The sequence below is a fragment of the Oreochromis aureus genome, linkage group 13, assembly GCF_013358895.1.
Source record: "Oreochromis aureus strain Israel breed Guangdong linkage group 13, ZZ_aureus, whole genome shotgun sequence".
Lineage (NCBI taxonomy): Eukaryota > Metazoa > Chordata > Actinopteri > Cichliformes > Cichlidae > Oreochromis > Oreochromis aureus.
In genome coordinates, this window is record NC_052954.1 from 11,039,155 (window position 1) to 11,062,763 (window position 23,609).

The window sequence follows — 23,609 nt, forward strand, 5'->3', positions numbered from 1 at the left end:
ATACTATATAAGTAATGCACGTGTGAAGTCATGCACCCACAGTGAAACTGAGGATACAGAATTGGAACTAGTAAGACCATAAATGGTGCAATGAACCAAAATGAGACTTCTGCAAATAAATTAGGTGAATACTGTAAAACATTCCCATTTCTCATTGTCTTTATCTGGGGTGCATGGATTTCTTTTACTAATAAATATAAACTCAGTAAGTTTCTATTCTTGGATGCGTTTATTTGTTACAGTTTATCTCATAAAGCATTAAGAAAGCAATGGACATAAGAGGACATAAAACAGCAATTCCTAGTCTCATCCTGAAAGTGAGAATTAGAGCGTATTATTTTAACACTGGTATTGGACAGGTACTTGGTACTGGCAGATATCCAAAACAAAGGCTGAAAGCACTTGTTTGGTTTTCATCAGGGCAAAGAAAAAACAGTTAAAAAAACACAAAAGATCAGAGACATTAAATCATTAGATGCTACTTGGTTGATAAATTGACTAAAAATCCTCGACACAAAGATCAAAGAACAACTGAAATAAAAATTAAAAAATCTAAACAAATCACATTTTGTTTTTTCTTAACCGGTTATTAATGCAGACAACAGTGAGTGAGTGTGCATACCCTATTTTAGTACCAGCCTCCTTCACATTCACACATTTATGCAGATTCGCGCCTTGTGGTAGCCTAGTACAAACAGTCCTCAACTCCTTTGCTTCTACTAGGATAAGTTAAATAGCTTGTGCTAATATATTTAAACCAGCAACTCTCTAATCAAAAGCCTGCTATACTCAACATATTGGAAACACCTGTGAGTATTCTTAATAGAGCGATCTCTACTTCACACAGAACTAAGAGCATAACACTAAGAAAGTTATTAGTATAAATACATTCACACAGCTATTGTATTACACTTTTTATTTCAACTGATATTCAAGCTACTACTCAAAACCAAAATTAGCTTCATTACCTAATGCTTTCTATTCTTGTAGAGAATTGTCTGTTAATCCGGTTGAGAAAGTCTCTTCACCTAAGCTAATACTGGGTTCTGGCACAATGATATGGCGACCTAACATTCTCGGGGGATTTAAATGGCACAGGCTGAATGCCGCCTCTTCCGTAAGTGTAAATGTAAAGACAGCAACACACGGCGTGTCCTCAGATGACCTGTCTCAGCCCTCAGCAATTCCTTAGATTTCTGTGATATGCCTTGGATTAAAGCCTCTCGTGTTCCTTGCCAAATTACAGATTTCCACAACTAAGCGTCTTTTTCTCCCTCTTATAAACTTAAAAGTGGGAACTAAAGTGTGATTACGAGGAAATAAATGGCATGTCAAGCCTTTGGCTCCTGATGTTTTGCCAGAGTGGCACTGCTGTGTCATCCCATTGACAGCTATAAAATTTTCATAAATACTCAAAGCTTGGTTCAGGTATGTGCTCTATCTGATGATAGAATTAAATAAGACTTGGTGAGCAGTATGGAGTAGTGAGGATATCCAGTGTCTGTCTTAATACCCAGGAGAGAAACTCATGGAATAGTCCCATGCAGTGGGTACGACATTGGATCTGACTGTTGCAAGAGCTGCCAAATCATGTAACAGATACCAAATAAAATAGTTGAATGTGTGCTGAGGAATCATCACAAGACACCAGAGGGTTCACTTTACACTGCAATATACTTCAGGTGAGATGGCTTGTAAAATCTTGTTCTAAGTGATAATGCGTGGATCTGTCTGTATGTCCTTGTGATTAAGTGGCTTCCTTTTCAAGGCATTCTTTGGCAAATTGGACAAATTGAACTAAACAGGACCTAGCTTTGTCACAGATTCTATTTGCAGCTTTTAGGCATAAAATTTATAGGCACTGTAGACACTGAAGTAGTTTGCAGCTGATTGCAAAGCAGGTCAAATGAGAATTAGCACCTCCGGATCTGATACCACTGCCCTTAGTTACAAAAGGGTGGACTGCCTGCCATATGTTGGGAAAGAGTAGTTGCCTCAAGTCAAGTAGTAAAAGTAACTCAAGGGTTTTGTTCACAGGTGGGAAAGAATAGAGTTAGAGATTGACAGAGGGATCTGCAGGTGCTGTAACAGTGAATATAGAGCTGAGCCTAAAACTCACAGTTTAACAGATGAACTATGAAAACATCCTCTCACATAGTCAAAACCTGTTAGTAGTGAGAAAGTACCAAGGTTTTAGGTACAAGCAGAAGTAATTAGGTTTCTACAAAGAACCTACTTTGACTGTTTCCTTGGCAACCCAGAAAAAAAGAGTAATTAGATGATCGGATTGTTCGTTCATCGTTTTAAAGTTTTATCAATATAATGGTGCAGATATGTATCACCACAACACACACATGCATACACACATATATTTCATTATACAAACTTAAACCCTTTTGTTATGTTTCTAGTACTGAGCAATCATGTGAAAATAAAGGGTAATAAACATTTTTTCTGTGACACAATGTGGGATGGCAATAGGAAAACCACTTATGTAAGTATTTAACATATTTAATATGACATTGCCTCGGGGTACAAGAACTCTTTTTTTTTAGCTTCATAAAATAATTGTTAAGCACTCCACTGTCCACATCCAGAACTGGTTTAAGTACTTCTATGTCTTTAAAATTCAATGCAGCAAGAACACAATGCAATGTTCTAGCTTAAATCACAAAAGGTGATAGAGAACAATGTGCATTTCAAAAGCAGAAGGTGAGACATTAAAGAACCGATACAAAACTTATAAGGACTGAGAGTTAAAGGATGTTAACCGTTGCTGACACTTAACAATCATTCATTTCTTTTTCTATCTAACCTAATGGCACGATATGCTCCAGAGAGGAACGTGCTGCCAGTGCCTCAACAGTACCTGCAGCTTTTGTTAAGTATGGATATATTTATATAAAAAATAAGGTCAAATCTCTGTCCAAGTCTGACCTTGTCACTAACTTGAGCTACAAAGAGGCCTTATATGCACCCTCATGCTCACTGGCTAGTACAATGAATCAAGGCACAAAAGCAGAACACTCTGAAACTGCATGACATGCATTAACAATACAGAGCCTTGGCAAGGAAAGCTTGTACTGAATGTCCTTTGGCCCTCCCTTTCTCTCATCCTCGCTCCCCTGCTGCAAACTTTGACTGTCTTTCTGGGGCCAGATGGGCTATGTTACAGACCTTCTCCCAAGCTTTACAAGCCTGTGAAAACAAGTTCAACTATACACCGTCTCAAGGTTTCCTTTTTAAACATTTTCAATTCCCTTAATTGGACCCCCACCCACCCCCCTTTTTTTGTTGCAGTAATGAGAAGGATTAAGGGTAGGGATAAGAGCTCAATGTGAAATTGTATTAAATAGATTTTAAAGGTTTTGAGGCTTCTGCTTTCACCCAACACAGTGCAATTCAGACATGCACAAACACATACAGTGGCTTGCAAAAGTATTCGGCCCCCTTGAACTTTTCCACATTTTGTCACATTACAGCCACAAACATGAATCAATTTTATTGGAATTCCAGGTGAAAGACCAATACAAAGTGGTGTACACGTGAGAAGTGGAACGAAAATCATACATGATTCCAAACATTTTTTACAAATAAATAACTGAAAAGTGGGGTGTGCGTAATTATTCAGCCCCCTGAGTCAATACTTTGTAGAACCACCTTTTGCTGCAATTACAGCTGCCAGTCTTTTAGGGTATGTCTCTACCAGCTTTGCACATACACAGAAAAGACAGGAAAAAATTTGGGATCATAGAGTACACATGTAGAAGCAACATATGGAAAAATATGTATTACACGTAGCTATTTGAAAAGAGCCAGACAAAAATAAAAAAAACAAAAAAACTTTTTGCAGACTAAAATGCAATGTCATCATTCTTTCTGCTTGAGTTTAAGCAGACGATCCAGATGATTAGTCTTTACATGGGCTCTGTGTGTGCATGCAGGCCACTTAACCTAATGAGGCCCAGAGAAAGAATAGAGAAGGCCACAGACCGTGCTGAAGAGACAACCCGATGACATGCAGTAATGAAGCTTTGTCATTTACTGACTGAAAACAAAGCCGTTCCTTTCCTCTGTCATCCTCCCTGACTGTCTCTTTATCCCCTCAGTGTCTCTGTTCTCTCTAACCAAACCTGCTAGAAATTGCATTTAATGCTCCAGTTCCAGAGCCATCGTCAACAGAGCTTTGCTCTGCTGTCCTCTGGGCAGCTCAGCCGAAATGGAGAGATTTCACGCTCTGGAGACGGTATAGCTCATGGATAAAGCCACATTTGGTTGCTTTCTTTCTCCTTCAGGATGACAGTAAAGAGAGGATGATTTGTTCCTCCTAGAACAGAACTGTCCAGTCCAGCACTACATAGACCCATTTTCAATTAAATATATTAAAAAAAAAAAAGGGGGGGGTTAGTTTTGAGAGTGGAATTTTTAAAAAAGTCAAACAACTAAGAGTGGAATTTTTTTTAAATAAAGTGTCTTTTATATTCCAAAAATTATACATTTAACTGGAAATAGTAAAAAACATGACAGTACAACTTTGTACTTTAATCTCCATGTAAACCCAGGCTTTATAATGTTAAGTGAGGTCTCTGTTGAGGCCATTTGGTCTAAAAAACAAACAAACTCATCATATTCATATATTTTAGGGGTCGTTGTTTTGACAGATAATTAATTTGTTTAAAAAAACTGTCTAAAACACTCAGCTTTTTTAAACCTGACATTACAGGGAGTGCAGAATTATTAGGCAAATGAGTATTTTGTCCACATCATCCTCTTCATGCATGTTGTCTTACTCCAAGCTGTATAGGCTCGAAAGCCTACTACCAATTAAGCATATTAGGTGATGTGCATCTCTGTAATGAGAAGGGGTGTGGTCTAATGACATCAACACCCTATATCAGGTGTGCATAATTATTAGGCAACTTCCTTTCCTTTGGCAAAATGGGTCAAAAGAAGGACTTGACAGGCTCAGAAAAGTCAAAAATAGTGAGATATCTTGCAGAGGATGCAGCAGTCTTAAAATTGCAAAGCTTCTGAAGCGTGATCATCGAACAATCAAGCGTTTCATTCAAAATAGTCAACAGGGTCGCAAGAAGCGTGTGGAAAAACCAAGGCGCAAAATAACTGCCCATGAACTGAGAAAAGTCAAGCGTGCAGCTGCCAAGATGCCACTTGCCACCAGTTTGGCCATATTTCAGAGCTGCAACATCACTGGAGTGCCCAAAAGCACAAGGTGTGCAATACTCAGAGACATGGCCAAGGTAAGAAAGGCTGAAAGACGACCACCACTGAACAAGACACACAAGCTGAAACGTCAAGACTGGCCCAAGAAATATCTCAAGACTGATTTTTCTAAGGTTTTATGGACTGATGAAATGAGAGTGAGTCTTGATGGGCCAGATGGATGGGCCCGTGGCTGGATTGGTAAAGGGCAGAGAGCTCCAGTCCGACTCAGACGCCAGCAAGGTGGAGGTGGAGTACTGGTTTGGGCTGGTATCATCAAAGACGAGCTTGTGGGGCCTTTTCGGGTTGAGGATGGAGTCAAGCTCAACTCCCAGTCCTACTGCCAGTTTCTGGAAGACACCTTCTTCAAGCAGTGGTACAGGAAGACGTCTGCATCCTTCAAGAAAAACATGATTTTCATGCAGGACAATGCTCCATCACACGCGTCCAAGTACTCCACAGCGTGGCTGGCAAGAAAGGGTATAAAAGAAGAAAAACTAATGACATGGCCTCCTTGTTCACCTGATCTGAACCCCATTGAGAACCTGTGGTCCATCATCAAATGTGAGATTTACCAGGAGGGAAAACAGTACACCTCTCTGAACAGTGTCTGGGAGGCTGTGGTTGCTGCTGCACGCAATGTTGATGGTGAACAGCTCAAAACACTGACAGAATCCATGGATGGCAGGCTTTTGAGTGTCCTTGCAAAGAAAGGTGGCTATATTGGTCGCTGATTTGTTTTTGTTTTGTTTTTGAATGTCAGAAATGTATATTTGTGAATGTGGAGATGTTATATTGGTTTCGCTGGTAAAAATAAATAATTGAAATGGGTATATATTTGTTTTTTGTTAAGTTGCCTAATAATTATGCACAGTAATAGTCACCTGCACACACAGATATCCCCCTAAAATAGCTCAAACTAAAAACTACTTCCAAAAACATTCAGCTTTGATATTAATGAGTTTTTTGGGTTCATTGAGAACATGGTTGTTGTTCAATAATAAAATTATTCCTCAAAAATACAACTTGCCTAATAATTCTGCACTCCCTGTAAAATCACATACAAAGTAACCTCCATACAATATGTTGAACGCAAATGTTGAATAACACCGAGATTAGGCGAGGCATGCATGCACAAGCAATCAATGAAAGATACACAATCCGTCTTAAGGTGCTAATGCTACTGCTTAGCATGGTAATGCCAGTCTGCCATTTAAGGAACCTGAGAGCACGTGACTCACCACAGCTTCCTGTTCACCTAGGGAGGTTTTTTCTTTTTAATCAACCAGCAGGATTACTAGCTTGTCTTCTCAGTGTCTAGGCTTTGCAATTACATTCAACAGCATAAAGTAAAGACTTCAGAAGCAGTGAAGCACAGACTCCAGATGGTGACACACCGCTATCTTACAACTGAGCCTGTTATTCCAATCACACTAGGGAGATTAACCCACCCACCTGTATTTTGACGGCTATAGACAGAGAGTTCAGCTCTTTATCCAGTTCTTTGAGGACGACCAGCTTTTTCAGTGTGAGGGTGCAGAGCCTGTGGAAAAGAAAACAACAGAGGTTTAGAAAAAGACCAGAGTAAAGGCACAAGTACAGGAGCACCTTCATTACTTGATGTGGAATCTCAGTAAAAAACAAAACAAAACAAAACACAAAAACACCCAGCCCACATGACAGTGCTCACTGCTGCCACAGTCTTCTCTTGTCTTGGTCTGCATGCATGGCAGTAATAATAGACAATATCCAGAAATCAAAGCAAGAAGCTAAGTGTTCAAGCCTACTTCTATTCAGCTTTGTGTCCTCTTAGGGAAAAATCTATGGCCTTTTTGTAAACAGATGACACGCAAAAGTGCTGCTGCTTTACAATTCATACTGTCTGGTTAATGGGCAAATTCCTTCTAAAAGATGGCATAGCACAGATGCTTTGACAAGCCACAAAGCAGTAAAGTACCATTAGTGAAGCCTGCAAATGCTGTTTGAGCATGATGCTACACATTAAAATGCTGAGCACAGAGGCTTATGGGATTCACTGCCGTGTTTATGATTAAATAAGATGAGGAAAAATTTGTTGGTTTTTTTTTTTAAGTGGGAGCTGTTAAGCTGTGATCCAGGATGGGTGAAGTACAATGAAGCAATCGAATACAGTAACATATAATGTTTAATCACAAGAAAAAAAAACCCCACACAAACACACACAAAGAAAATGCACACAAACACACACACAAAATTCCTTTCCTCTTTCACGGCTATACAGCTATTTTACAATTCTGCTTCCTTTCACCCACACCAGCCCCCCAAAAAAAAACTTCCCTCTGCAGTGAGATACTCCACAAAAAAGTCAACAACTCTCAGGCCAAGTTTACTAAACTTCCTCCTGACCCACTTTTCCCACCAGCCCTGTTGGATTAAATTGTGATCAGCTTGAGCCAGAGATGCAGACAAGAAAGAAAAACAAATCAAGCAAATAACTATCCAATCACTCAATTTTTTTTCAAGAGCCACTTTGCTATACTCACTTCATCCAGGCACTTCCTGCTAGACGACTATGATTCACAAAGACTCATACTGTTCAGTACAAAGAAAAATGCGGTGTTGCAGATGACAAAAATGGAGTGGTTGTTTATTATTCCACACAGGAGGATGACAAACACCGTTTGTTTTTTTTGTTTTTGTGTTTTTACTGCTGCTAAAGGCTCAAAGATAGCTTTAACAATTAAAATAACAGTTTAAAATACGATTTTAAGAACAAATTGTATAATAACACTATATTTTATTATACAGCTTCAAATGAGATAAAGACCACTAAATTCCAAGGGAGGTTTTTCCAAGTGTCCCAAAATATTTATACACATTCAGTTATGAATTAAAAAAATATATCTGAACAGGTCAGGAACTCTGTGTTCCTATGATGACTCTCTCTAGGCCCACTTAGTGATGACAGTCCACTTGGCTGCATAAAGTACCTCATCTGCCTTGGAATAACAGTTGCAAATCTATTTGAGGTTGGAGTAATTAAATGTTAAATCTTCTAGGTAATGCACGGATTCAGCTTGCCTTCCTGTGAGGATGACTCATCAGTCGGCCATAGCTCTCTGTCAGGACACAAGGAGAGAGAGGGAGAGAGAGAGACTGAAAGTAGGGCTGATGGTTTAACAACATCTCTATCCCATCACAGCTATCTCTCCTCGCACACACTCACTCTGCAGACTCTGATTCACATGTAATCAAAACGGCTTCAGGCGCTGAAGGGGGTCACCTAGGGTACTGGGGATTTTTTTATTATTATTATTGTTATTATGTTTAGAAGTATTATCATGCTCCTGCCTGCCAGTGTGTTGTGTTGTAAGTGAAACTCATGGCCATCTGTTGTGGCCTGGTGCCAGGCTGGCCCTGTGCTCCTACATAGAGCCAGTTTACTTTGCCACTCAAACTGTGATTTCAGTGACAAACCAGGTGTAGCACAAAAGCACTGTGGTAAAATAAGTAGTACACAATTGTTCAAGGACATTTTAACTAGTTTCAGAAAGGATTGTGATGGTGTGTGATTTTTATTAACAGAAGGGGGGGGGCTGCTATTTGTGTGTGGTCTCCCTTCCACTTAGTAGACACTGGCACACGCTCAACATAAAAATAGGGGCTTGCAGGAGCCCTTCACAAGTTGCATTAATCCTCCTTTTTTTTCTCCTCTTTCCCAACATTCCCACATTTCCCGAGAGACCCTGGGGTGGAATCATAGCACGCCTCTCTGTGCCAAATAGGACCAAAGCAAAACAGTGTTATCAATCCATAAGGAAAGGCAGGGTGAGTGCAGAATTTATAAAACAGTCTCCAATTCAATAGTTCTGTGAACAGGCAGTGGAAAGGAAAGATAAGTGACATATTTTCTGTTTCCCAGTTGATAAGAGCCCATGAAATTCCTTCCAATTTCAATGCTTGTGCTGGTTCAGCCAATAAACTGCCTGCTAAGCTTTTCTGATTGGGTTATCATTGTGATACATACATAGAATCCTGGTTATAAGGTCTTTACAGGCTGAGTTTGAGAGGGGATTACAGCCTACAAAATGACTGGAAGGTTGCATCGACACCTGCTCAGACAGTTATTTGATAAAAGTTGAATTTTCGGGAAAGAATTTATACATTTGTTGTGTATCTACCAAAGCAGTGACCTTCACTGGTAGACTAATGAGCCCTGTCACATCACACAAACTGCTCTGAAACAGCTAAAGAAACACAAGCAAGAACTCACGGTTTTGACCTGGCATCCAAACTCCATACATCACACTCTGATCAACTGTCCTTGCATCACCTACAGTAAATTTTTACCTTCAACAGAGAAGAGTGGACTAAGAATGCTAAGTTCAAATAGTGCTATGTGTAAAGACTATACAAATCCTAACAGGACGCTTAAGCTCACCAATGACTTCCTTTCAAATGGCACATCAAAAATGATGTCACAACTGCTGGAGCGTGGTGGCTTTGGTATCATTTTGGCTGCTTCAGCCCGGCTGGTATGTCATCACTCAGCTGCATGAGTAATGCTTCTCCATCTAAGTCCATTAGTGCACCCAAGTCACTCACTGCACCATTACTAACTGTTAACCTTTTCTGCCTCTAAAGTAAAGCAAGGTCATTAGATTGCATGGCCATTTCCGCCTTTTAGATCAAGCCGACGTTCAGATATCATCAAGGAAATCAAAACTATGGAGGTGGCAAATGTTTCCATTTGTGTTAAGCAAGTAAAACTATCCAGACAAGCAAGGAACTGTTCAGACAAGCAGAGGAAAGATAAAGGATTTGTATGGAAATCTCTGTAGCTGAAAGAGCAAACACAAGAAACCTTGCCAACTATAAACACAACCTCATTTCTCTGGTAGTTTATTGCCAGTCATCAATTTTTTCTGGGCTAACCATGGAACTAAAACTGTATTACTGCAATAATAAAAACCAATGTAATCAACACTTCTTATGAGACAGAGGGAAGCTGTGAACTGGCAGAAAAAAAATGTGCCTTATAGATCAAATCTTTCTTTTTGCTGTATTTGGTTTTAGGTTTAACCAATCTTTTCTAATTTTCCTCGGATGCAAAATAAACTGTGAAGTTGCTGTTGTAAAAGACGGTCTGTCTGTAGCTACACTTGAATCCTTTCACTTTTATCTGTGTTGGACAAACAAAACAACTTATCGGGCAGTACACTCAAACAGTTGTGGCCAAATATTTGGTTCCAGATAAGAGCCCTGTGATTGTGGGTTGTGGAAGGGTTTACATATCATCTTATCTTTCCTCTCTGCTAATAACAAATAAAGGTACAGAAGTAAAAGAAGCATTTGAAGTTTTAAAAGTTCAGTTTTGCATAAGAATAATCCTTTCACCCTGTCCCAGAATAAGGAAACAACAACAGAATTTGCAGAGTCATAGTCAAGCCAATCTATCTCTACCTCTAAAGACTGAATATTTCGGTTCACCCCTTATCAAAGAGATGTATGAACATCAGAGGAAAATCAATTTTGAGAGGTGGATTAAACGGTGGACAGCAAAGTGGCAGTCAGTCAGACACATATTCTGCACTGCTAATAATTCTTTTTGTTATCTACTCTCTGCAGCCAGGCTGGCTTTCTTTCACGAGGAGGCCTGACACAGGTTCCTCTGGAGTCAGCTCTTTGAGTTTGACACTTTAGTAAAATTATATGACTGTGTGGAGACTGCTTATGTCACATACACTCTATATTTCACTGACTTCAAAAGCTATTTAAAAAAAGAAACTAAAACTCAAGACTGGAACCCCAGGGGCCGTAGCTTCCCATTATAAGATTGGAAATGGACATGCACCTTATGATTGGTCAATAATCTGATTCCTCATTTCGATCATTCTTAGAATTCTGCGTAGACTTAATTCATTCCAAAGTCTCCTCTCTTTTTGCAAGAATCTCAGTCAAGGTAGCTGTTGTTCAACATTCATTAGCTTAAACTCAAACACAATCTGTTCAACTCAGGGAAAGCTTAAAGAAGCTCAACACAAAGGCATGGTCCATCACCAACTGTGTTTTGAGGTGTGATTATAGCACAACTCTGAAATGGAAAACATGTAAGCTAAAGACAGATATACTGTACTTAAATTTAAGTTAATGCTATGATTTCACAGATTTAATTGAGTGGTAGCGATAGATAGTCCTTCAGGCTGGTGCAGATTTAAAGCGCAAGTCATCAAAGGATAAATGTTACTAAACTTAAGTCATCAGTCAATTAAAGATAAGCTACAGGAATGATTGAGTATGCCGTCTTAGAAAGAAAAACTGAATCACTCAAAATAAAAAAACAAAAACTGGAATTAGTGCATGTCTAATGGAAATCTTGGGGCTGAAAGTATTTATTATTTCCAATGTATGCAGTTCCACTGTTAGGCTGGCAACAATCAGCTTACTACAGAAAAATATATCATCACAACATCAGTTAAGTGTATTTCTGGCGTGAACCGGCGTTCATTCTGTCTACATCAACATCTTTGAAAACTAGTTGCCCAAGATGTACTGCCCCTTAGGAGTACATGCAGTTACTATCACCAAACTATTCCTGGATATCTGTATTTGCATGTCACAGGTGATAAGAACACTTCGAAATTTAAGAGCCTACAAAGAGCCAGCAGCTAAAGTAATCAAAATTCCAAGAAAAATAAAAGCCCTATTTTGATAACGGTGCTTACGCAGGATGACTAAAGCTGGGTTCTCAGCTTCTTGACGTTTTTCCAATGCACATTCGTCTCAGTTGAAATGACAAACACCCGTAGCTTTTCAATGGTTTCTAATTTGGACAGTTTTTTCCAGTGAACAAAAAAAATATCTAAACATATACAGGACCATCAAAAGGTTTATTGTGCAAATATGGACATGCTTCTTTACATAAATGAATGTGCAAATGTGCATGGTGCTGAAAGGGAGGCAAACAAACCCTCTGAATTTAACTATATGCTGCCTAAACAAAAACACACTTTTGTAATTCATCCTGTAATCCCTTGGTCAGCATTCTAGTTGATGTTTTGCCAGTTCCATGCCCTCAGATCACTGCACAGCAATTGTCAGTGGCACAAAGCAGAGGGAAGTGGTGGATGGAGGATGAGTGATGTAACAGAGCGCTCAATGAAAAAGACAGTCTATGCTGGATATGTGCTGGGGGGCTTCCAGATAAGGGGGGAAAAATGCTTTTAGTGGTTTTAACGTATTATTTTACGTATTCTCTGGCTGAGATGTAAATGCGGTTGCATTCATTCTAATAAAGCACCCCTGAGCATAATGCAGTGCATGAAATTCTTAAGAAGGCTGCATATGGTACCAGCTTATACATGGGGGACTGACAAAAAGCAAAATTCTCTGCAGTCTATGTCCCTGAAGAGAAAAGCTACAGCACTGCATTCCTCAACAACACTATTATTTCTTCATGTCTGGTTGCATAACTTAACCCAAATAAAAGTTGCGCTAGTATAAAAGCTACTTCTACTTAATATTTCATTCACTTACAGCAAAAACAAGGAAAAGTCTATTCATTGGAAGGCTTGCTTACAGAACTCCTGAGTCTGTCTGGGCCACAAACCACTTATGTTCTCTGTCTTTTTAATATTTTATTCATCATCTTTCAATCAAACTGCATCGAAAGTGAAAAAGCACAAAACAAAGCCCTGCATTCGCTGATCTAAACTCCAACACACCCACATAAAAGTTCTACTTCACATTTTTTAAAGTTTAGACAAATATAACAAAGCAATAGAGGCTGCAAAGCAGTGGTAAACTTAAGTGTGATATGACATTTGAAAGTTGCTAGAGTATTTTTAAAATACAAATGTAAATTATGATTGATGAGGACTAATACATGAGACCAAATATATCAGTTTAAGCAAGTTCAAAAAGTAGAATGTGCCATGAGAGCTTAGCCTGCACTTAGGCTTGCATGCAAAAGCTATTTTAGCCCCCAAATATCTAGTTGTTTGTGCCAGATGGCCATATGCTGGTTGGGCTTTAATTCCCTGAATGAAATCTTCTGATGGTCACAGTGACAGAGCAGGAAGAGGCTTTGACCAGACAAAGGGAACAAGAGAAACGATTAATCTGGTAAAACCTGATTTCTGTAGTATTTGTGTGAGGAAAAACACACGTGGCCATAACAATATAAAAATGGAAGCAAACAGCTCTTTGATAAGACTGTATCTGCATAGGGTGGTGTGTATGGTGCCAAAGAGGTTTTAAAGCTGCAGTCATAGGCTTTGGGGGACCGTGCTGTCTGTCCATTTTTTACCCGCACATTGCTGAATGTCAAAAGGCCAGAATTGAGTCAGACATTACAGAGATGGCAGCTTATCCCTTAACAGAGGGGTGTACTACAAAGCGAGATTAATGACTTAGTGAGCTATGTCAAGATTAAAGTCTGAGTTTTCTGTGTCACAAAAGCGTCTCTCTTTACCTGGTTAAGTTATGCAGAACATATATCGTGAAGCACCACATTTCTACCCATTTTTTTTTTTAAATCCACAACATGTTATAACTGAATTATAGATTTTTTTTTTTTCTTCTGGATGGATGGATGGCTGTTAAGCCCTCCCTTTCTAAAACCACTGCGTGAAGTGCAAACTGTTTTTGTTGCATTGCCACAGGAATATGCATGTATACAAATGGTGATGCAGACAATGTATTGATCATATTACACTTGAGGCTAATCAGCTGCTAAGTATCTTTTACACCCCTGGAACTGCAGCTACTAGAACATAGAACACACACCATGAATACTCCCTCATTAACACTAATTTTACTTTGATCTGCCAACTAACTGAAGTGCTTCCCACATCTTTTATTAGGCGCTGCGACAGTAATATATAATGTTTAAATGTATCCAGTTTAACGCTTCAGAGTTCTAATGTGCAGCTGTCACCGTAGAAATAAAGAACAGCACCAAGAGTCCACTCAGCCATAATATAATTAACTTGAATTTAAATGTTTATTTTACCACCCGGTGTCATAAATCTCAAGATAAACACTTTTCTGCAGCATTGATCTCATCTTACTTACAACAGCGTAGCGTTATATTATTTTAAAGATCTTGATAGAATTTTAATCACACGTTTATCATCATCACCATCATCTGCTCAACTAAACATCCCTGATTGGAGCTTGGTGCACTCACAGGGATCGTTTTTCATGTAAGAAGACTCATATAATCTGTGAAACTCCTTTTTTGTGAGTGTGCACAGGCCCTAAGCAGAAAGCCTGGGTTAACAGAAAAGTTGATAACTGTTATCTCCAACTGAGATTTTAGGCTTTGTCAAGCCAGCTAACACAAAGTAATTCTGGCTGTCTTGACCTTCATAGTATACCCCTCTGAGGTTACTTCACTAAGTCTGATAGAATCCTTACAATGCAATCAAATGCTTAAATCTTTTCAATATCAAATACTTGAACTTGCAGAGAACAAGTCAACTCCTGTTGTGATTAAATCTACTGCCCAGTTTTTATGGTAGTAAAACATAACAGCCATAAGTCTGAAAACTAAAACAACTCAATCTTTCTATGTACTGTTCATTAATGTATTTTGGAAACTGTTAACATAACATGAAGCCAACATTCAACTCTGAAGCAAGGTCTGCTCAGTTGTGATGCATACTCCAGTATAGGAAGTGCTGATAGCATTGCAACTGCTGATTCACAGGCTCCATTTATCAAGCTCCAAGTGAAACATCACAGACTTTTCCTACAGGGTGCTGTCTTTGGTTTCTCTCTTCTCCAGCTGCATGCTCAGTTTATTTCAACAAATCATATTTTGACAAACTATGGCTAAGTGCACAATTTCCTTGGATTTTTGGAGGAACATGGCTACTGGGAAAACCCCAAGAGACAGGAAATACTTCTTTAAAAAAAATCTTACACAAATTCAAACCACAAACAGTGTATAGGTTATAAATAATACTGTTCAAAATAGAAATACTTCCATTTAGGAAGCATTCATATTCAATACACAGTTTCAGTCACTGCTGAATTGAACTTTTACTTTCTAGAGCCAGTTGATGCATGACTTTCCATTGGTTTCATCAGTCAGGTATGAAAGCACCCTGGCAGATGTGATTAAAAAAAGGTAGGGGAGGGATTGGTCATAACACTCTGTAATGAGGTCTTTATGAAGACCTTTATGACCATTCTTGGTCATGAGGCTACCCTGAGCAGTGGTACAATATGACTGCGGGATTATCGGGACATTTTATGTATTTTACAAGTGAGTGGTACACTGCAGCTCAGTGCTAGATTTTATTTAAGTTTGGTGAGTTAAGCCTTCAGTGCTTTACCTCAAATACTCAGATGAAAAAAGATTTATGTCTGAGGAGTGTGAATCAGAGGTTTAAGCAGTATGTGCTTGTTGTGAGGACATTCTGGTAGACTCCTCTGAAAATGACGGGTAGCAAGTTGTATATTCCTGGCTGATATAAATATGGGTCAAAGGGAAAACCATTGTTAGAGGCAAGTCAAAAAATGCAAAGCTTGCTGTTAAATGACAAGAGGAAATGCATGCTTACATCTAACCTGGCCCTATATTTTACCATCCAGTAAACCACATGATGAGAAAGCACTTTTCCCAGTTGTACTGGAAATCTACCAAATTACCAAACTGGTCCTAAACTGGGTTAACACAACCCAGTAACATGATTTGTGAGTCAACAAGTATGAATCCTTGAAACAAAAGCTTTCAGTTGCAGACACTCCCAGTGGGATCTTTCAGGCTACTTTAGCTTCTTATTCAACTCTCCAGCCTCTTTAATACTAATTAAAAATACAACTCCATGTTGCAGTGACACCTCAGTGATCTGACAGTAGTTTTCAGGAGCTCAGTAAATAGTTGCCATCCTTTGTTGTGTTTCTGCAGTGGTAAACAGCTCTTTTGTCTCTGCCCTGAACACATACTGGTGAGGTCAGCAACCCGATGTTTGTAGAGGAAATGCAAGACAAGACAAGATCAGACATGGCATGTTTACAGGCAATATCAGATCCAAAGATACCTTGACCAGATCATCAGCACATCATAACAGAATATAACAAGGAAGACAGTATCTTGCTAGCATGCAGATGATACTGATAATAGATTATTTTAATAAAGGTAAAAGTGTTTTTAAGTTCCTGTCTGCTTTATCCAATAGCTTCCAAGTGACTCTTCATTCCCTACTCCAATAGATACGGGTGAATGGTAACTGCCACTGACAATGTTGTGGCTAAATTTTAAAATCCTATTAAAGGTGAATGGTATTCCTGCCAGAAATATTCTTTTGCAAGTGTTCTATTGGTTCGATCACACGCTTAGTAGCGAAGCCTTTTTCCACTCTTTCTGTCCAGCCTAGTGACCAGGAAAATTCAAGGTTTTTTTTTTTTTTTAAAGAAGAAACAAAATATTGAAAAAACTCAATGGAGGATTTAAATTAAAAAAAGAAGGCAGGGCACACTGCTAACATTAGGCCAGTTTCCTCTAAATCTGGGACAGTTATTTGTTGCCAGAGATAATTGTATTATCAATTATTTGATAATTGTAAAACACAATATTACTGAATATCATTTTATTCATTATATAAGTATCACTTTCTGATGCTAGAGTGGATCAGTGAATGTACACAAGGCTCCATAAGGATCTTCCTGTACCCCTCCAATTTGTCATGACTGCTACTATACTAACAAGGACACCAAGTGAGCATGTGCCCTCAAAGCCAAATAGAAAGTAGTATAAGGATGACAATAGATTCCTGGTGACTAAAGCAGTCCATGTGCACATCCACAAAGAAGTATAATGCAAATCTTATTCTATAGCTATACATGCTAAGAAATGTTTGGAATGGCATTAAACAGCATGAATATATTAAAATGTACACAGCCTGTAGGAGACTAGGATTTATAGCACACTGAGCTTATATAAACCTTTTTAAAAAACCACCAATGATTCATCTTTAAAAGCCATGATGAATGGGCTGCATTGTGAAAAGATGAAAGTGCAATGAAAGGGCTGGCAAGGGAAAGCCAGCCAGACCGCTGCGTTGACCCCGGGAGCTTTGACACATCCATCGCTCCACGTCAGAATAGACCCCAGCTGAGTTTTCATGATATTGTACAGGAAATCTGAAGTCCCTAGTCCTGTTTAATGCAGCCTGACAATCTACCACCTTTAATATGAATATGAATAAGCAGAATCAATTTTCAAAGCTGTAAAACCTAGCCAGCAAAGATGTATATGGCTGCTCCTATCTCCAATGTAATGACACGACATTGAAACTGAATGAACTTGATGATATTTTTCAGTTACATTTAAGCATTGCTGACATTTCATCTAAAGGATCAGTGCAGCTTTACTATACATATTTAATACTGACATATGGTGCCTCTGCTGAGCATCAGACAGGATTAGGTCTGCCCTTTAATTCTTGCATCCACCACACCGAATCTGTCTGCTCTCATTAATGATCTGGGAATTTAGAAACACCCTCAGCTTCCCAAGAAAAGAAACAAGAAGAAATTGGCTTTATTCAGGTCCTACTGATGCTTCGCGTCTGTATTGAGCTCTATGGTAACTGAACCAGATATGGCAGTATGATAAATCAAGTATAGAAAATATTGCCTGACGAAGCAAGGTTTGCCTGTTGTCATTACTAATGATGCTAGAAGGACTTCAGCTGACAAAAACACCCTTCCAAACCTGCACTGACTCGTACCATTTTCTGCAAAGTAGACAAGACTTTCAAGAAAGAAAAATGATCAGGACACTGAACTGGGAATTGTGCAAACAACTATACAACGGTCAGCATCAGCAAATAGTTCACTTTTCCCCCTAAAGTGATTAAAAACCTGACACAACCCCACCCCACATTTTATACATCCAAATGACTAATGGAATAACTGTATCCATGCTCCAGCTTCTTCAGAGATTCTGCACACAGATCATGTTTTTCCTTTGTATCAGTTCAGCAGTAATTTTAACACCAGTGATGGCAAGGTGAGTAAAAATAGAGAGGTGAGGCCAATTAGGCTGACGCTGTTTGCTGCCAAGTAACAAGCACACAGTCATTTTTCCACAGCTAAGATAAGCATGTGAATTGTTAATTAATGCAGTTTGTGAGATGAAGATGGTAGATGTTGGATCTATGTTAATGCTCCATCTTTTTAATATTAATCTTAGACTATGTAATGCAAAATTCCCATGTGCAATGCTTTGCGGCACCTAGATTTAAAACAGTAACATTCAATTTTTTGTCCTTAACCAAGTAAGTATTCATATTTAATTTAATTTCACCCCAGTGCAGATCTAACTTAATTCTTTGTTAAGATAAAGCTGCTTGAATTTAATGCAAAGAAAAAGAGAAGGTGGCATCACTGCAGTGTGGGTCAACTGATCAAAGGCGCATGGACAGAAACTGGAATCCAGACAGTTCAGCCTCCTTAATCTGTGATTAGACAAGCAAGCAGGGCATCCAGCTCCATGTTATCGGAGAGTTGTCACTCCAGGGACTTTTATGTCCTCATCCAGACAGAAAAGGCAAAGATGCTGATTCTTTTCTGGGGCTGTTAGCCAAAGCAAGGATAAAATCTTCTATTTATGAGACTCAGTAAGATGAAAGAAAAGTTCTTTGAGTATGGCTGACAGTTGTGTGAGGTAAAGTGATTTTACTAAGGATAAATATAACTGCACAGCCAGCCTGTGTTTGTTTACAAGAGAAGACTCTGCTAGAAATGTAGTACAGGATTTCAGACTGCCATGATGACAAATCTTCATGTTTTAAAACGGTCTGTCATGTTTTCTCATTCATCAACATCATAAATGTTTTGTGTCTGAAATAATGGTGTCTGTGTTGCTGCTGGCATATACAGCTCAGGAAATGCCTCACTGGGAGAGGTGGGAAATAAACAGCTCAAGAACAAGAGAGAAAATATGAGTTGAGAGACGCTGTCCCCAGTGTGCTTATTTTGACAGGATACTCCCTGTATCAGAGGACACTTTCCTCGCCTCGCTTGCTGGCTCAGGAAGCTGGATCTCTTCACTAGCAGAGACCCCAGTATCCGCCCACAGAAGAATCTGGCCTCGCTCCCATACTGAGGTCCACGCGGGGGGAACAAACCTTTCTTCCCTTTGTGAGACATTCAACATGAGCATTCAGTGCATGCCTGATCACCATAAAGCTCAGGGCCAGTTCAGCAAAACTTTTCAATAGAGTGGACAATCCACAGCTCAAATCCTGGCTCCGTTCCAGAGAGCAGGTTGTTAGTCAACAACAGAAGGGAGAAGGGTACTAAAACCAGACTGAAAGAGGCTGATTTCAGTTGCACCAGCAGCTCTCTAGTTGCCAGGAATGTGGAATGTTTCCCAAGGAAATTCCTCCTCCTCCAGGAAAGCAGGGAAGGAAACCAAGAGAATTTTGACACATATCAAGCAGTGGGAGTAAGCACGAAAAAGAGGGGCGTGAAGGTGCTGATTGGTCTACTGTCAGCAAAGTGTGTGAACAGCATGGCCAGCATGGAGCCAAGTTGAAATCTTATTTGAAGACATGATAAAACAAAAGGGAACTAGTTTAACTATTAATGTGACTAAAATATGAAACATGTCTTAAAAGAAGGCCACATTATGTATTCTTATTTCTCTAACAAGAAAAATAAAAACGTCATGATCCAGTTATATTAGCAATATTGTTAATGGTAAATGGTAGGGTTAGGGTTAGGGTACTTTCCATATTGTTACTTTCAGTATCTGCTTTAAAAATAGAGCTGTCATCCCTCTAAATGCACCTTTGTTCCGAGTTGTTTATATTTTGCATGGGCATCTTGCCAAGTATCGGGCCATGAAGTCAAATGTTGCTTCTGTAACAGTGCATCAACAACATGCTCTTTGGGGATGATTCTACAGCCTAAAAGCTTGCTTCATTTACAGCATTTAAAATACTGTATCAAATATGAACATTTAGCATCAGGTGTCAAACAAAGATTGTAAACATGGTACAAACAGATGTGGCGACTGTGTCACAATCCTGAGAGCACAGGAGCTAGCTGATGTATATGATTCCAAAAGGAAGCAGAGGATTAAGCAGACAGTGTGTGTGCAGCATGAGATTACTAGGTCCTCTTTTCCTGTTATGAAATCAGATTACAGCAGCTCCCCTGCTAAGAGAAACAATACCCATGCCTTGAGATGAAAGACTTATTGAGGAGGTGAAAGGGTGAATTAAGATCATATTATCTGACAGTCAGGCGTTCTTTACTTGTATCCATATTTAATGGTTTCAACAAAGGGTTAATCACTGAATTTACAGAAAACTGGAAAATAAATCTAAGAGATTAAAGCCATGGATGATACTAAAAACTGCACGCTAACGGTTATGCTGGGATGCATAAGGGATATTTTTACATATCCCTTATGCATCACAGCATAAGGGCATAAGGGATAAGTATAAAATGTCTTTCTGATGGCTTCATCTCTGCTGACCCAGAACAAATATGACACAATAATGTTGCTCTCCTTGTGCCTGGGTTTGTTTTTGTTTATCATCTATATCTGCCATACACAACATAAATCTGTTTGATACACTACAGATTGAGGCAGAAGATACAAACATCTGACCAGAGTCTGCAAAGTACACTCAATTACTATCAAGATAAGGCTCTGCCACTCATGAGAGAGTAAAGCCATCTTGGGACTCACATGAATCACACAGACAGAAAGAAGGACGTACTACTCGGCAGAGATAAACATCAGACGGGAAGAGGAAGACGTTTTTTCGTAGCTTGTGAGCCAACTGAGATGTATTCACTTCTGAGTCCAGAGAAATGTAATAGAGAGATCTTTATACGGAGAGAATTTAAAAAAGAAAATCAAGGGCACTCAAACATTTTCAGATCTACAAAACATTTTCCATTTAGCAACCCAATGAGGATGATGTTTACTCTGAAAGCCAACAAATTGTCAGCTTGAAAGTAAGTTAGTTATAGCTTCATAATGCACCTAAAACTTTGGACACATTGGAGGTTGGAGAGCTTTTATGGACACATTAGCATGCTGCTTGTTCATGTGTAGCCACTTTTCAAATAATGTCTGGGCTCGGTTTAGTCTCAGGTAGTATATTTTCAGGTCTTTTAGGGTTTTTTCATAAACATCTGCACTGATAAAGTCCTCTATTTTGAACTTGGCAAGAAGCCAATGCTCTCATCCTGCTGAAAATTCTTTATCAAAATAAGATAAACACAGGACCACATTTTGACCGTCACATTAGTGCCATTCCTGCAAATACCACATCATTACCTCAACAAATTGCTTGCCTGTAGACAACTCAGCTGGATTTTTGAACAGGCTACTAGACTTCTTTAGTTCTGCTGTGTAACCGCAGCTACACCTGTTTCTTTATTATTCTTGTATGCTTAAATAAAGGGGAAAGGATACTGGTAAAAATAAAACCACTCCACCAAAACTGTTAGGGTCAAAACAGCTAAGAAAGCACATCATCCACCATGCAGAGCACTGACTAAATTCTTTTTAAATTTACTCTAGTACAAAAATACCCCAGTTTTTTAAAAGCTTAGTTTTACATGCATAACTTTATATTCAGCACAATTTCCCAAAATATCAATGAGACACTTAAATATGTCCAGTAAGCAGGTTACATGAAGATGAATAATGTGGGTAATATGTCCCTCAGCTGTCTTTGGTAAATCTGCAACATCACCAAAGCAGTTATCTATTCTTTTAAGAGGGGAAAAAACTTAAGGGAAAACAGGTTAGACTTCTGCACTTCCCCCCTCCACTGATTTTTGCAACAATTATAAAAACAAGAAAAACAAGGGAAAAAAATATCAGCTTATATGAAATAACCAGGAATACGAACAGCACGCTGTATTTCACTGGAGGGTGGCAGACTGGCAGGCATGGCAATGCTGGAATCAAAACAATGCTTCTCTTACTGTTCCAACAGGCCTGTTAAGGATGGAGCTGTCACAACACTACGTCCGACAGGTAGGAGCCAGAATACTGTATGGTGCACTGCAATAAAACTCTATTTGCATTTGGATATACCCAGAATTTAACAAGCGCAAGATTCTAAAATATGAATTTTGTTTCATCCAGCTCCACAGTTAGAAACCATAAATCTGTGCTAATACAATAGCATATAAAAGCTAACAACATGTTTTCCATTGTGACAAAAACATGCTTTCCTGAGAATGGCTTTCAATAGAGCTGAAGGGCTTAGGATTATTTACCATTTTGTAATTATTAGCAAACAACAGCTGTGTGTGATGTTTTGGAGTACCACAATAAAAAAAACACTCAGCTGGTAACAGCCCCGTGGCCTCATCTGAAACCGTGCCACTTAGCTGGACACCCACATTTGCTAAAGGCCAGTCGAAGAGCAAACAGCTGCACACAACATGGCCCAACCCCTGAAAGAATGCCAAGGCAGAATCCCCAAAACAAGCCTTGGGTTGGGCTTCATACAGGACTTTTCACACTAGCTTACAATAAACGGTCAGAAAGCACATAAGGAAGAATAGCCTGTGAGCACTATACCTCAAAGCCACCGCATGTAACAATAATTACAAAAAGACTTTTCAGGCTGAATAAATAATTGTGTCATGAATTAATATGCCTGATAAGTTCTTCTCCATACATATCAGATCTAACAAAGTATCCCATTCATCAACAAGAAAGCTGTGGGTCGAGTAACAGTGTACCTTCATTGTAAGCCTCATTAATAATTCATTGTGATCCTCACCCATATTCATCTTGGATACAGTGCCTTGCACATCATCCACTTCAGAGAACAGTGTAATGACAGACGTGGGAAATCAACGTATCGAGTATGGCGTGTTGTATGAATGCACCGATATGCTGTGTGCTTTTTCTGCAATCCAGTCTTAAAACTTAACAGATACAACTATCCAAAATAATGTCAGGCATTAGTCACAGTGCAGGATTTGCTGTGGCCCGTCCAGCAACTAAATAAATAGTGAAATCACATTTTCAGAAACAGGACTACAATGAAAAAGGGCAGGGAGCTGTTGAATCTGAAAGCAGTGCTGTCACTTCAAAGACGATTCATTCTCATTCCAGCTGGCTTTAAATCGTTTGAACATCCAAACAGCCAAACAGAACAATATTCAACATTCACACAGGGATCTGAAAGATCAGGAATTTTCCCACATGCAATGATTCCGTTCGTACATACATGCTCATGCAGGCACTATAGAGACACGGGCACATATACACACATACGGCACATTGACTGTAGAGGAAACCCTCCCCTCCAAGCCCACTTCTATCCCAATGAGTGGAGCAGATCTAGGTCAAAGCTGATTAATGTGCCCACAGCTCCCGAGAGGGATCTGGTCAGGTGGCAGCAATG

The 23,609-nt window shown here is 39.2% G+C and overlaps 1 protein-coding gene across 2 annotated transcripts in view; it reads right to left on the reverse strand.

Annotated features, from left to right (window-relative positions):
- The window catches only part of zmp:0000000755 (phosphofurin acidic cluster sorting protein 2), a 46,399-nt gene that overhangs the window by 21,520 nt on the left and 1,270 nt on the right, over positions 1-23,609 (reverse strand). For both annotated transcript variants that reach the window (XM_031737552.2, XM_031737554.2), the window contains exon 2: positions 6,676-6,763. In XM_031737552.2, the coding sequence (XP_031593412.1) occupies positions 6,676-6,763 (88 nt within the window). The remainder of the gene's footprint in view (positions 1-6,675; positions 6,764-23,609) is intronic.